The sequence below is a fragment of the Tachypleus tridentatus genome, chromosome 8 (assembly GCF_004210375.1).
Source record: "Tachypleus tridentatus isolate NWPU-2018 chromosome 8, ASM421037v1, whole genome shotgun sequence".
NCBI lineage: Eukaryota > Metazoa > Arthropoda > Merostomata > Xiphosura > Limulidae > Tachypleus > Tachypleus tridentatus.
Window position 1 is genome coordinate 14,759,741 of NC_134832.1, and position 15,993 is coordinate 14,775,733.

The following is a 15,993-nucleotide window of genomic DNA, read 5'->3' on the forward strand; positions in this document are numbered from 1 at the left end:
GAGTTAAATTGCAGTATCGGCCACATAGACTTTTGAGAACCAAGTTTTTCGTGTAGAGTATTCCTTCAGCTTAAAAATGAATATTTGTTGTTGTGACTCGTGGTTTCTTAAAAGTTTGTAAAAGGTTATCTCCTTTATTTATCATGAGTTACAAGGAAAGCAGAAGTAAGCTGAGTTTTTTTATAAGTCAAGTTACAAGTTGTACAGTGAATTATGTATTACTGCTGTGTTGGATAACGAAGAGACAAGTTGTACAGTGAATTATGTCTCGCAGCCATGCTGAATAACGAAATTAGCTTTAAAAAATTCGCTTGTTAGCACTAAGGTGAACTGATGTAATGATGTTATGTGGTTCTGATTAAATCACAAGTTCCTGAATACAGAGAAAGCAGATTTTGCAATGTAACTTATTTAGTAATAAAAACTACAATTGCTTAATAGTTATAATCGAGTTTTATTCCTTCCGGTATTACAGTTTGTTTTCCTCACCAAAGTTCGTTAGTAAGGCTGTTTTTTTCCTTCCTGTTTTTATCCATGGAATCACTGAAAAAAAAAGTTAAAAAAAATTAAGATTTTCTTAATCTTTTCTAAGTATTAAAATGGCATAGCCAGGTGGTTAAGGCACTCGACTCGTAATCTGAGGATCGCGAGTTCGAATCCCGGTCACACCAAACATGTTCTTTCAGCTGGGGAGGCATTATAAAGTTACTGTCAATCCCACTATTCGTTGGTAAAAGAATACCCCAAGAGTTGGCGATGATGACCAACTGCCTTCCATATAGTCTTACACTACTAAATTAGGGACGGTTAGCGCAGATAGCCCTTCTGTAACTTTGTACGAATTTCAAAAACAAAAAAGTATTAAGACTGCCCATTAATCATTTCAAGACGCAAGTCTAGCTCATGCACGTTATTAGTACGAAATGTGTGTTGTATGTTTCTGTCTAGTGTATGAATGTTACTACATAGTATTAAATCCAAACGTGCTACATCTAGAAGTAGCTTTCTCCAAATTTGTAAAATAACTTCTGATTGTAACCGAGGCCTTAAGCAGAAATTAAAGTTGCGCCCCTTAATCACCCTGGAGTAGCCGATTGTTTAGCGCCCTTGGTATCCGCTTCTGTTGCATAATTTTAATACTGGATCTAATGTCAGTATAGTGTGTGTGCGTTTCTGATAGTATTCATTACATAATGAAAGCTCCGACGTCATATATCAGCTTTCATCGTGTTATCACTCGAGACACTACTTTAAGGTCAATGTTAAAAGGATGAATAACATATGGCTAACATTACGTTAAACCGTCTTCGTCTCTTGTTTGTTTGTTTTTGAATTTTGCGCAAAGCTACTCTGCACTAGCCATTCCTAATTTAGCAGTGTAAAACTAGAGGGAAGGCAGCTAGTCATCACCACCCACCGCCAACTCTTGAGCTAATTTTTTTACTAACGAATATTGGGATTGACCGTCACATTATAACGCCCCCACGGCTGAAAAGGCGAGCATGTTTGGTGTGACGGGGACGTGAACCCTCGACCTTCAGATTACGAGTCGCATGCCTTAACCCACCTGGCCGTGCCGGGCCCTTCGTCTCTTAATCAAAGTTTCTCAAAACATGGATCATGTTACTCTTTCCCTTGAAATGATTGTAACCCAACGCCTTACATTTTATTATGCCGTATTTCTATTTTTTTTACGTTTTTTTAAAAGTTGCAAACGCATTCGTCCAAATCCGAAGCCCCCAGTGGCTCAGCGGTACGTCTGTGGACTTACAACGCTAAAATCTGGGTTTCGATACCCGTGGTAGGCAGAGCACAGATAGCCCATTGTGTAGCTTTGTGCTTAATTCAAAACAGCAACAAAATCCGAATAATATATATATATATTTTTATTGTGATGTGATAAAAGAAATGTAAATAATTGTAAACGCTGTATATCTTTCATGGTGGGTCAAGAATCGGTCATTTGATTACGTTATAGTGGTTCTTCATTAACTTTGAGATATCGTGTTAGTTTTATTTGCGAAAAATATGTAGTCATTTGTTGACGCACTTGGTTAAACCTCTTATCACATCACTGATTCTTGTACATCTTGGTGCGTTATGAGAGTGGCAGTCAAATTCCAATATTCGATCTGACGAGCAGAGTTCAAGAATTGACAGTGGGTGTTGTCTAGCTGCCTTTACCCTAGGCCTACTCTATCATTTCAAATTTGGGATGGCTGGCGAAGAGAATTCGCGAGTAACTTTGTAATTTAACAACAACAAAGTTTTTACACACTTTCAGAGCCCAGAAGCTTTTAATGTCCTACAGCGAAGCAAAAGAAAAAAACCTTAATACATTTCTGTCATTGGGAAAAATGAAATAACCGACCAATAATTCATTGTGACTTCTGTGTTCTTTATCAAATTTATCCAGTTTGGGTTGTTTATGTATTAAATGTAGTATATTATATATGTCGACATAGAACACTTCTTTCAATTATTGTAATTTGTTTACTTGATTGATATTATCATGATGAACTTTGAGATAAAGTAACGACTTTAACACCTTCCAACCAGAGTTCAACGTAGGACAATGACCCTTTCAAGAATGTTGTTCATTGACTGTCCCACAACTGTTTTTAATCATATATTAACAGTCTGCACAAAACGCCCTCTATAGCTAAATAACCAGATTTATTTAATTTTTAAAATTTTCGTGCGTATAAATTTGTACTGAAAAATAATTTGAGCTGCTATCGCGAATGACCTTCAAGAAATGGACGTAAGCAATACATATGGTGTATATTTTCTTAATTGTAATGCTATTTTAACAAAAGATGTACGTTAATATGGCTTCTTCATGTTTTGAACATTCAGTATGTAATTGTTATTTCACTCCCATATGTGTTAACGCTTTATTCTTGTATAGATATAATTTTTTAAAGATTTTAAAAATCGCCAAGTTTTTATTTACCTTTCTTTAACTGAATTACAAGTGAAATATATGAGAAAAACATGAAGGATTAGGTATGAGAGATTCCAAAACATTATACCACCCAGTGGCACAGCGGCATGTCTGCGGACTCGCATCGCAAAAAATCGGGTTTCTGTACCTGTGGTGGGCAGAGCACAGATAGCCCGCTGTGTAGCTTTGTGCTAAATTCCAAATAACTTATCAATTAACCATCAATTATATTTTAATTAGTTAAATACATTTTATGAGGTGTGATTCGGTTTTGATCACGTTTTCTGAATCGTTTCAGCCTCATTTTGACCTAAAAACAAATAACATGAGACTACAATAGTACAATTTATCTTAAACACTTAAGTTGTTTCCTGAGATTAACTTACTTGAGGAAGCTCTAAAGATGATCTGAAATTTAGAATTAGACTTTGATCTTTTCTATTAACTGAAGAATAATCAGAAAAAGTAAATTATTTCCAGTTAAGCTGTTTTGGTATTTACTCCTAAGAGTTTTTCAGGTGACATGTTTGAATTTTTATGCTTATTTAAATTGTATTACAAGCACTTCTTACAGTAAAATTTAGCTTTAACTAATGTGCAAGTAAATTATCTGTATCAGTTTACTGAGCACCGTAATTCATAAGTGAAGCAAAAAGAAAAATTAAATTGCATGACGTTAGTGTTATATTTTATCTGGTGAGAAACCTCGTACTTTGAGTTTTGTATTCTGTGGTCGCCACACTCATCAGAATTTAATTCTAAGTAGACGCTAACACTTTTAAATTGTATGTGTTCAAACGCGTTTACTGTGTATACTTTGTTCGTAATTAATGTCTTTCTGAAATCATTTGTTCAAGTCTATTAACACTTTTTTTTTTCTTTTGTCCTAGCTAGTTCACCAACAGGTTTAACTACTACTGTCGCATTTAAGATTGATTTCATATTAATCTGTGGTTGTTTTTTGTTGTCCTGTGTAAAACTTCTCTTTGTTATGAAAATTTTTGCTCCACCGCATATCTCTATGAAAATATCTTTTATATTATCAATATTTTAATAATAACCCTAAGGCTCCCTATGAACCTTAAAATGTGGGGGGAGAGGTATGGTGGTGGTGATTTAAGGTAGCATAGCTCCCAAAATGCAGACTCTGCTATTTCAAAATATACGAATGTGCAAGTCATTATTAACACTTAAACATTTAGAGCATACTCCTTTCCCATTATTAAATTCTCACAAAGATTTAAACTTGGTTTTTGAGATACTTTCAAACTTGCACTACTATCTACTACTTATGCTGTTCATATTTGGTTACTAATACTTTTTTACTGTTAATGACTGTAAAATATGTTTTTGTGCATTATATTCTTATTAGTAAGAGGTTTGACAAAATTTGAAGGAGTGATTATCACTTAGACTTTCCTCAGAATAGCCACTGGTTTTTAGACCTTTATTATTCGTGAGAATCCTTTGAGAGTATGCAGTAAGAATGGTAAATAATCCACTCCCAAATACAAATTATGTGAATTCAACATTTGTTTTCTTTTACTTCTGTACATCAATTATACAAATTCTGTTGAACTGAGCTATTCACACGTTTGATTTTGGGCAAACATTTGAAGTTCATTCGTAACACTTGCAAATAAATCAACAGAAGCAAATCACGTTTCTAGCATCTTTTTTTCTATTTTTTGTAGGGTGTTTATTAGCGTCTTAAAGCTATTTATCCTCGAGTGTTTTTAAAACATTCCAAACCTGAGTAAATCGGATTTTAGTTTACCGTCACGTTATTACCCAATTTTAGAAGCCTATATATAACTCTCGCATATGACACAGCTAATACAATAAAAAGGAGGTGGGACTTATCTCCCACCTTTCGCGATTAGGTAGAATTTTAATGTCAATAGGATGGTTTACTTAATAGGTATTACTTGCAGTAAATTTTAAGATAACATTTTTAGTACCTCATTACCAGTTTTGTAGAGCCGGAACATTAGGTGTTTCATTACTACTGTATTTCCACAAACTAACAAAACAAACTAATCCAAAAATTAAATTTCCGTTCTTTTATTATTTAGCTTCAGAGACTTTCTTTAACACTACCAGGACCGGATTAATGAACAATTTACCCAAGTTAAAGCTTGACTTCCGTCCAAAGAGTTACAAAATATTTTTTTAGTAATCAAAGGCTATGAATGCTGTTCGGAATTGCCGTTTTCTTATCCTTTTATAAAGATAATATGGATATACAAGTGTTCTTAAAATTTTTACGTTCATGTATTCGAATACTACTTGTGGGAAAGTTTTTTTGTTTGATTTTTAGTATAACGTTATACCATGGACGATCTAAGGTATGTTACCGAGGAGAATCGAACTTCACATTCTGCACCGTAAGTCCATAGACTTATTGACCCACGCAGTGAATGCTGTTGTTAAACTGGTTGTTTATGGAAACATGTAAACAGGAAGTATTGTGTAAGTGGCTAACAACAGAAGTTTGTACATAAAAGGCTACTTTGGCTACATAAACTATAAACGGGATGATCAGGCGTGTGCAAGCAAGCTTATAACGTGTAGCTGAATTTTATATTCTTTAGCTAATTTCTGAAGGTAACTAACTTTAAAATATAAATTTGTTCTTTAAATATATGCTTTTTGACTGCTACTGAACTCTAGTCTAATTTGATATGTTCAAGGTACAAGTACGATTTGTATAGCTATAATTCTGTAATACATTTGCTCTATCTTATAATGTTCCCCGAGAGTTTAATCCGGTCTTGTCTACTACTGCTACAAGCTGGAAACTTGACAAAGGTAAATATGAATCAGTTCCTTCTCTAGTGACAAACCCTGTATACTTTAAAACACAAACATACATATCTTTTATTCTTTTTCTGTTAAAACAAAAGAAAAAAAAACTATAAACTTTAACAATAGATTTATCTCTCAATACTTTCTCGTGATCTTGCTTCAATGTAGTCTTTTTTAATAGGAGAAATACTTAACTTCTATTATTAAAAGTGATAATCTGTATGTTAATGATATCTAACTTCCTTGAAGTATAGCCATAAAAAGTATTTTCTGAACCAAAAGAAAATTGTGAAAAGTAAACTAATGTTAAAAGAAACAAAACCACGTAGATTACTTTATACGTTTTTGAAATAATGCCAAATGTTTATGTAGCCGAATTAGGTTTTCCTAAGCCCTAGTTGTTGTTTTTTTTTTCCTTTCCAGTTTAAAACGAATGGCAGGTTTTAAAAGATATTTAATTGACCATTTAGAAATAAAACTTTTTTTTAAATTCATAACCACTATCGCATTCAATTTAGTTGGTAATACAGACAGGAAGCACACATCAATGAACGTCTTATTTCTTTTTCAAACGTGCTTATACTTTCTTTAAAAACAGAAATACTGCATGAAGCACAACATTAGTCGGTGTAATAGCCACGTTTGTTTTTTAATCCATATTAATAGAGACTGTCTTTTATAAAAAAGTAAAGAAAAACGTTTTGTAGAAGCATATGAAACCGTTATAATTTTATTACTAATTCTTAATTTTAACTTTACTACTTTCCGTAATATTTCTGGCAGCAGTTATGGCGGAGATGCCATTGTTATATGGATATCCACAAGCGCGTGGATTATACGATCCCCAGTACGAAAAAGAAGCTTGCGGTGTAGGCTTCGTTGTGAATGTCGATGGAATTCCTTCTAATCAAGTATGTAACGTTTTCATTACGATAGACCATACCAAGTAAAACTAAACAGAGAAGCATGGTGTATTTCTTTAGGCATGTCTTTTTTACTTTTGTTTCTGTAGTGGTTTCGGATATTTCAGTAGTCATTTTTAGTAGCCCAAAAAATGAATTGTTTAGGATCTTCGCAGTAGTAAATTGTTTTAGTTTATAAAAACTCGCTAGTATGTGTTCATGTAGGAGAGTACCATACGAGTGATAGAGGCTCATTTATTATGTCTGAAACTTGTATATTATTTGTTATTTCGCTCACTCTTAGCTTCATACACTTTGTAAAGATTAAGTCGGTAGTATTTTTTATATTTCAGAAAGAAAAGAGAGTGAATTGGGAACTTCTTAAATATATATAATATATTAGTGTTTGACAGATGGTCAACGATCATGCTCGTCCTTTCAGCCTTAGGGGCGTTATAACATATCAATCGATCTTATTGATTATTCTTTAGTAAAGAGTTTTAGAAAGTTGGCAGTGGATACTGTCGGCTGTTATCGGTAGTTCAAAATTACGGATAGCGGTATTTAACCTTAATTGTTTTTTCATAAGAAAAACAACATGAAACTAGTCCAAAAATTGTTTCCATTCTTTAATTACTGATATTCAGAGACTTTCTAATCTAAGATGGGCGAAATATTTTTTAAAATCCACTCAGTTAAGAACTGTTTATTTTAAAATTATACATGCAACTTGATCTCGTTGTAAAGAGCTTTGAGCAGTTGCTTTGTATGTTGATTTCTTTTATCCCACATCTTTAAATACAAATGTTTCTACTTGCATGAATTTCAATATGTAATAATAAAGGAATTATTATAGCAATCGTTTAGCTAGAGAACAAGACGAACATTTTCTCAAACGAATTATCGGAGATGTGGATATTTAATAATATAATAACGGCTTACTATGTTAAAATTAACAATTCACGTTACTTTATCTCACTTTAAGCTCATAAGAGATGCTGCTATCGTTTCCCGAAGAATGGAACACAGGGGAGCATGCTCTTGTGATAATAACACTGGCGATGGAGCAGGTGTTCTGGCTGCCATTCCGGATGTATTCTACAGGAAGATACTCAAGTAAAATAAGACAGGCATTTCAGAACTAATGTATAAACGAATTTTCATAAAATTAGCATGCTAATCTAGGTTATGCAATTTTTTTTTTTTTTGTAATTTGTTGAATTTTCTGGAAATTTGTATATTATATCAATATACGAAGTTAAGTCTTGATGTATCGCTACAGGGAAGAGCAGGGAGAACAACTGCCACCTAGCGGGAAGTACGCAACAGGAATCATTTTCATAGATCGTACATCTTCTTCTAGAGCTTTGAAACTCTTCGAGGACATTGTTCTAGAAAACAGTCTTAAGGTTAGAGCCCTATTCGTTTACTTGAACGCTAGTTTTAAGTTTACAATGATCATTTTTTCCCTTTCTGTGGTATACGCATACAAAAACTAATGGATTATTAAATCTGGTATGTGTAGACAAAAACAAAAATCGCCAAGGTTTCCATATTTCGCTGTCGTAGGATAATCCATTATTACATAGCAACATAAAATCGATGCATTATTTTTATTTTTAAAGTTTTCTGTGCTTTAGGAATGGGGTGGGGAGTAACATCACGTGATGATATACACCTAATGTTTTTCTGTTTTATATGGAGTTGAACATTAGTTAACATTTAAGATTTTATCGTTACAGATTTTATTGATGTTGATTCTTTTAAACATTGAAATTTCATTGATTTCATACTTATGACTAAATAGAGAATAGCCTGTATGCTTAGGTAAACAATGCATTCAGCGATGTATAATTTTACACGTTATACATTTATGGACTAAAGGTACACTGACGCCCTACAGATAAAATCAAATATCTTCAAAACGATTTTTGGAAATGTTACAAAATATATGGATAGAAACAACACACACACACACACACACACACACACACACACACCTTAAAGTCAAATCAGTCTTAATATGCTATCTCCCAGTCCTTAGGTTACATAAAACAACAATTATTCCAAATAAATAAACTCGTAGAAAAAAAGAACCTGATTAATACTAACTTCACAAGTCTCTTCATCATTTTTTTGAATCGACTTTAACTCCATTGCACTGAAAAAGACACAGGCACGTAGTCAAATTGGTACAAGCGTAGTATGTAATTTTTACCTAGGAAACAATAGTACTGCAAACTTATGATTCTAGTATATCCGGTTTACTGCACGTAAAATTTGAATAAAGATGTATCCTGCACAACATGTCAAATGATTGAGTATATTATTAGCATCACACACTTATTGCATACTTTTTTCTTTTCTGTATTGTTTTTGTTCATAATGAATTTGTGGTTTCTTCTTGTTCAGATTTTATGTTGGAGAGATTTGCCCGTTGATAATTCTGTACTTGGAAAAGTTGCACTTTCTAATGAACCTCTGATGAAACAAGTTTTTTTGGTGGCGCCTGGAATGCCGAAAGATCGATTCAAAATACAGGTAGGAGTTCTGTAATCACAAAGTTCTCTACTGCAAGCTGGATCTTTGCTGTAGAAGATACACTGATGATGTATTCATCATTTTTAATAATGGAAGTAAGATGATAAGGCTTTTAAAATTATTTGGGTAACGTATGCAACAAGATCTGGTCTACAAAATAACGGAAAACACTTTATTAGGAACGTTTATTTATTGGACATTTCATTACCGTCACATTATTACGAGGACAATTTGTGGCAGGTGCATCCTTGTTACATTATTTTTCATGACATGGCAGTTTGTGTTGAGAACTACCCGTCAAAAATCAGTATTCATAATATAAAATTGATTGATTGATAAAAAAAAAATATTGATAAATTGTAGAATCATTTGGGCACTATTCAGAAATTATATAAATGTTATGGGGATGAGATTGTGTCCACCGGTACTCGAGTTAGATGGTAGTGAAATTAATAACGAAATTCGCCAGTCACAAACATTTTGTAACGAGATCTTTCGTAACAATATGGTGGTAAATGGATGTCGTATCGAAATGTTTTTTGTAACAAAAAATCCGTGTCACAAATTGTCCATAATAACGAAATGTCCCAGGCTCGTATTGACGCCATATCTTCTTTGGGAAGTATTTATCAATAGGCACTTTTTTTATGATAGCTAAATTATACATTATAAACGAATTTTTGATGAGAACATGGTCTTCGTAGAAGAACTGAAGTATATACTAGAATAAGAGAACTGAAGCTTTGCCAAAACGTTTGGTTTTGAAATGGCAACATTTCAAGACTGGGGACTGTGTTGTCTTTTTAGTTTTTCCTTTTTTAATAAACGGTAACTTTTGAAATATTATACCATGTTCCATTTTGCTAAGGCCATAGACAATAGAGTAAAATGAAGCCTAAGTTGTTGTGGTTATTCGTTCTTAAAAACCTTTTAACTCTAATCCTGATAATGAGATCGGTATGTGAATGTTGTAAACTATATGATTAAATAGCTACACATTAAACATGTTTGTTTTCTTAAGGACTTTCAGAGAGCTAATAGAGAAGTTGTAATCCAAAATATTCTCTCTTTACATATTTTAAAGAAAATACTACCTACCAGAAAATTTATTAGAATTTTGCTTTTGGTAGTTTGTGACTTCACTACTTTAAGAGACATTTTATTACTGCTTAATATACTGATTTCATATCTGACATAAACTTGCCAAACGAGTGGAATCTGTAAAGAATTTACTGGAATTACAGTCTAACAGATCGTTGACGAAGATAATGCTAAAAAAGGAGCTGGTGTAAACTCTCGTTGCATTTCACTTCGCGAGTGCGCACGCACGCGCGCGCGCGCACACACACACACACAGTGGCTAACCCTCGCCCATATTCATATATATATATATAAAATTAAATGTACTACTGAGTTTGGTTGTACTTGCAAAAAATTCATAATTGTCGCAAGACAGTTGGCTCTTTTCTCATATTGCTGTGCACAAAAACCATAAAGCAACTGCGTTTTTAAACCAGATTTTCCTGCTTCTCTAATAAATCATTGGGACATGTGCATTGTTAGAGTGGGTAAACATAGAACAGATTCAAAATAACTTTATTTTTTACCTGCAGGCCAATGAACTGTTAAACTTTTGATAAAGTAAACTAACCAAATTTTTAAGGATATTTTCGAGAAGATTTTAACTCCTAATATATCTTTGTCTTTGGGAAAGAAATCCAGAAGATATAAACTTCATTTACGTACTATTTCAATATATGTTAACAAGGAGAATTGTTATTTAATAATATCTAAAATAAATGTTTAATTTTATAAGGATTTATATATGTTGAATTATTTAATTTATATGGTGCATTTGAACATAAAACTGTTCCTGCACTTTTGAACAATTTGCTTTGATTTTTTTACTTTAGCATACTTAGGTTTTTTCTATAATAGACACTATCCATTATCTCAATTAATTAGTGTTGTTAACTCTTCCTGGACAGTAAGCATTTACCCCCTGTTTCACTGTATGTTAATTTCATTCTAGGTAACTAAAGTTTGTGGTGACTAGTAAATAAATCTACCAAGACCAATGCCAAAGAGCCATTCTTGTGTTGTATGCTATGTTTTATTCAAAACACTAGACATTTGTATTGTTTCAGTCTAAAAGGATGAGCATATGTCTAAATGTTTGGAATATTCTAGTTTAGGAAATGACTAGAATAATATAAAACGTGAATTACGCTAGAATAATTGATTAACTCGACACTGTTACAGATGATTAATTTATTAGTGATTTAACAGATTATTTACTAAATTTTGTCCAGGTTTGTGAATATTGTTTTTGTTTTGATAAAAAAAAGAAGATAAAAGATGTACATTACGTAATAGAGAAGTTGTATTTTCAGTTTAAATCTGTTTAGTCAAATAGTAAATAGTGTAGTTTTGCTATATAAATGTAAGTTTGGCAAGATATTGGAAAGTAATACTGAGTTCTGTTAAAACTGAGTCTGTATATGCAAAAATATAAGCAAACTAGACATGTTGTTTAATACACAATGAAACAATCTTTATTCAAACAACAAAAAACAACTGCAGGTGTACAATACCTTTTAAATGATGGACAATCACCTTAATTAAAGAGGTGGATTAATCAAGAGGGTTATACTCCTCCAATACTTAAGTCGATTGACGTCACCTAATAGAATTGGTTATGTCAGACTTTCATACAGCAACTAGTGCCAATTATGTAACTTGTCTGTCCATTTCAAAAATAAAGGGGATTTGCCCTTCAAATATCAGTTGATCTATCATTGGAGGACATTGCTGCATATATTCATGCAAAAGATGAAGCAGCTATACTACCATGGATAGACCAGGTGTTATCATTAAGTGATTACAAAGAACAAAGGTAATTGGAACGAAAATAATTTGATGACATTCTTGACTGTGTTATGTAAAAACTACATTTACCTTTGTATAAAAGAGAAATTACTAGATTAGAATAAGAAGGCAAAAACATGTGCTTAAAGTTAGCAAATAAGTGAAATTGTTGTTAGTGAATGTTAATTAAGCCAAATTTAAGAACTTGTAATGGAATAAATGAAACTTTATTATTATTATTATTATTACTAAGTGGTTTGGACTTTGTAATGGTTTTTAATGAATGCTTCTCAAGAACCTGCCCTACAGTAAAAGTTGATATGACAGTATGCAGACTGGAAGTAAATATTAATATAATTTTGGTAGATTAAACTTATGATCGTGTTTGATAACAACCTTAAATTGTTTAACACTTATCATTTAAACTTAAATTATAGGTGTTTATGTTGAGAAAGTTGGCCACTCACAGAATTCCTTCTGAGGGTCTCCGTTTTTACATTTGTAGTCTTTCCACAGACACTATTGTTTACAAGGTAAGTTAATTAATACTTTAAGCATTATTGTGGCAAGTAAATATATGTTTGTTTTAAACTTTGTGAAATTGGCAAGCCTTGATTACCCAAACCACCAGGAAATTAAACAAATTGGATAACCTTTGTGATTCTAAAGGTATAACACTTTCTGAGTGATTTTGTGATATAACTACTTGTTATTTTCTTTAACAATGTTTATGTGATTAATGAAACATTTGTCATGTAAAGTCATTAGCTATACAAAAAACTCTCTAGAAATTAAGCTATGAAAACCATTGAATCGGCATGATTTTTTCTTTAAATAATTAACTACCAGTTTGTGGACCATTGAGTTTGTTTATAAATAGTGTTAAATATGATTGTGTGAAAGTATTTAAAGACTAAAATTAATTTATTGGATTTTGCTTAGGGCCAGTTCACATCAAGACAACTGTGGGAATATTATAAAGACCTTTCTAATCCTGAATTTCAAACTTATGTTGCCTTGGTACATGCTCGGTTTTCCACTAACACGTTTCCTAGCTGGGAGAGAGCACACCCTCTTAGGTATGGTTGTGCTTCTTATTTTTTCACAAAAGATGCCAGAATGGGAAAGCGACAAAGCTCATTTTCAAAGCTATTTTTAAATCGTATTCTGATTTAAGGTTTAAAGCTAGTTTTTTTTTCAACTTTAATGTATTTGAAGAGAATAAAGAACCAATTTTAAAACATTTGGTTTTACTTCCAATATCTAATTTGTAAGTGAACTTGAGTCTGAACTGTTTATATTGGAAGGTGGGTAAAGAAATATTCATCACAAGCTGAATGTTTGTCATATGAAGGGGAATAACGTTTAATTTTTCTTCTCAAAATTATATCTAAATAAATGTTTCATGACCATGTTTATCTAGTAATAGTATATGTATATAGAATGACTATCCTATTTCTCGCATTTAAGTATTGTTTGATTAGCAAAAAACCTTGTGTATATTTTTATGTTCACATTTTCTTGATAAATCCCTTAAGATTGAAACATGCAAAAAATTGATTATCAAAGACATTATCTGCAAATTCTTAATTGTGATGATAAAGACAATGAATTTGGGGTCATCTCCCTTGGAATTTCTTCTTAGTTTTGGCTTTGTTGGCCTTCTGAGCCAAAGAAGCACACTTTAATTTGAACATCTGCAAAATTTAAATGTGCTGCAGGTAATAAATACGAGTTATTATAGGGCTTCAGTGTCTCATCTTAACAACCAAGTGCACATATATTATATTTGTAAAAGAATAAATGCTTGTTATCATGTTTACCAAATTCCAAAGTATGCTCATCCTTTATTGTGTGTTTCTTATTACAATAAGAATATACCCATGAACATTTTTGTTGTTCCTAAAGTGCAGTTATTTCGAGTTAATTACTGATCTTTTTTCTTAGAGTTTTGTAAACAGTATTTTGTTTTATAAATTTAGTTAGATACCTAGTCCAGTGCTTTTTAAGCTAAATACTCTTGGTTGACTAAACATGCCATTTGATGTTTGTTAGTCTTGTAAGTTATTACATAAAATTTGTTATTGTAAGCTTTGGTTCATAATTTTACATGTTTCAAATGTTTTTATGAAATTTTCAAATATACAATAAGAACACAGTTTTTATAAACATGTAGAATGCTTATTTATAGCATTTTTTACATTGTTACTTTAGAATGCTTGCTCATAATGGAGAAATAAATACCCTTAGAGGAAACATCAATTTCATGAGTGCCAGAGAAGGGGTCATGAGCAGCACCTTATTTGGTTCAGATCTTAGAAAACTTTACCCTGTGGTAGAACCGAAATTGTCAGATTCAGGATGTGTGGACAATGTTTTGGAATTTTTGGTTATGGCCGGACAGCGGTCACTTCCAGAGGTAAGAAGTTTTCATTTCTTTTGTAAGATGTGTTCAGAAGACAAAAATCTGAGAAATAAATCTTTATTCGCCATATGTATTTTTAAAAAAATTTCCACGTAAAAGCTAATAATCTTTTTCTTTTTCATTTAAAAAATCTTTGCACTGCAAAGATCAAAACGAAGTAGTGAGAAATTTGCATTTAAAACTTTAGCTCTCTAAAAAAAGCATCTGTCTGGAGTCCCGTGCTTTATATTGATCAAAAAAACAATTACCTTGTGTACAGTTTAATAAACGTCAGTGATAATTTATTATGCCTATTAGTAATTCCATGATTTCTTGTCATTTGTTTAATATTTTGTCGTCTTGACATGTTGCATAATTTACTTTAGTATAGACAAGTAGTTAGTTAACTTGGATCACCTAATTTCAGTGTAGAGACTTTTATCACTTAAACTATCAGGCCTTTGAAACAACTTTCGTTTAGAGATGGAAGCGCTTAAGGAAAACTTCTTTTTTTTTGACAGGTGTAAAATAATCAAAATATTAATGACTGCATAATTATATATTTCAGTGTTCCTTTTTTTTGTACTATTTTGAAATTGTCACAAAAAGGTGAAACGCAAGATGTTCGTGCATTTGTAACTGACATCATAAAATGTAATATTTCGTGCTTTTTCCATATTTTCTATTATGTTCGCCAGTTTAAAATTAAAGGCTTTTACTTATACTTCTTCATAGTATAAATATATACTGTGTTGTTGGGCTTAGGATTCATCTGCAGTAGATGTCTCTTAACTTGGTGGTAAATTAAAAAAAATCAGGAACAGCACTTGCTCTACTTGTTTTCAGAATTATATTAATAATCACGTTATGTATAAAATTGCTTTGGAATTTCAGTTGACAAGCTCATCTACCGTTATTTCTATTGCACTAGTATTCCGTGCATAATTTACTTACAAACGTGGCTCGACTTATTACAGTACCACACTGCTCTTCCAGTAATCGTCTGTTCCTTTTTTAAGTGTGCATTCAGGACAGTTCAATTACTTTAAAACTTGCTTTGACGGAATAAACTATACTTTGTTTATTTTAAAACTGTTAATTTTCCCTTAAGGTGTTAAACGTTAGGTCTACCACTTCCACGGCAATTAACTTTACGCCACAGTTTTCCTTAACCGCGACTTTACTGTACTCTGGTATTATCTTTGCTGTTTCCCACTCATCTCGTACTATTTATATATTTATTGCTAAATCACCTCCTCACCATATTCTCTACATCAATGAATTACAAACGCATCTTCCAATAACTGCATTTTTTAAATTGTGTGTGTAAAGGCTAAGCACTCATAAGATTCATTCACAAAATTAATTAATTGATAATACATACACTAAACAGTTTTTTATATCGTGACACAATGAGACTTATTCGAAACAGAAAACTTAATACACAGAAAATTTTAAAATTATTAGCACTTTGGTAACTTGTAGTGATAGACCTCTCTGTCACTAATGGTCTTTATTTGGAT

The 15,993-nt window shown here is 32.1% G+C and overlaps 1 protein-coding gene across 6 annotated transcripts in view; it reads left to right on the forward strand.

Annotated features, from left to right (window-relative positions):
* LOC143258566 (uncharacterized) overlaps positions 1–15,993 on the forward strand; it is an 80,873-nt gene that overhangs the window by 2,475 nt on the left and 62,405 nt on the right. For 4 of the 6 annotated variants that reach the window (XR_013032358.1, XM_076517726.1, XM_076517729.1 and 1 more), the window contains exons 2-8: positions 6,539–6,666; positions 7,643–7,773; positions 7,940–8,066; positions 9,070–9,198; positions 12,504–12,599; positions 13,009–13,145; positions 14,281–14,485. Coding sequence is in view for 5 of the 6 variants with exons in the window: in XM_076517726.1 (XP_076373841.1) it covers positions 6,544–6,666; positions 7,643–7,773; positions 7,940–8,066; positions 9,070–9,198; positions 12,504–12,599; positions 13,009–13,145; positions 14,281–14,485 (948 nt within the window). In the remaining variant the exon portion in view is untranslated. Of the gene's footprint in view, positions 1–5,475; positions 5,759–6,538; positions 6,667–7,642; positions 7,774–7,939; positions 8,067–9,069; positions 9,199–12,503; positions 12,600–13,008; positions 13,146–14,280; positions 14,486–15,993 lie in introns of those variants that run through there. The other 2 variants (XM_076517728.1, XM_076517727.1) reach the window with 2 other exon arrangements.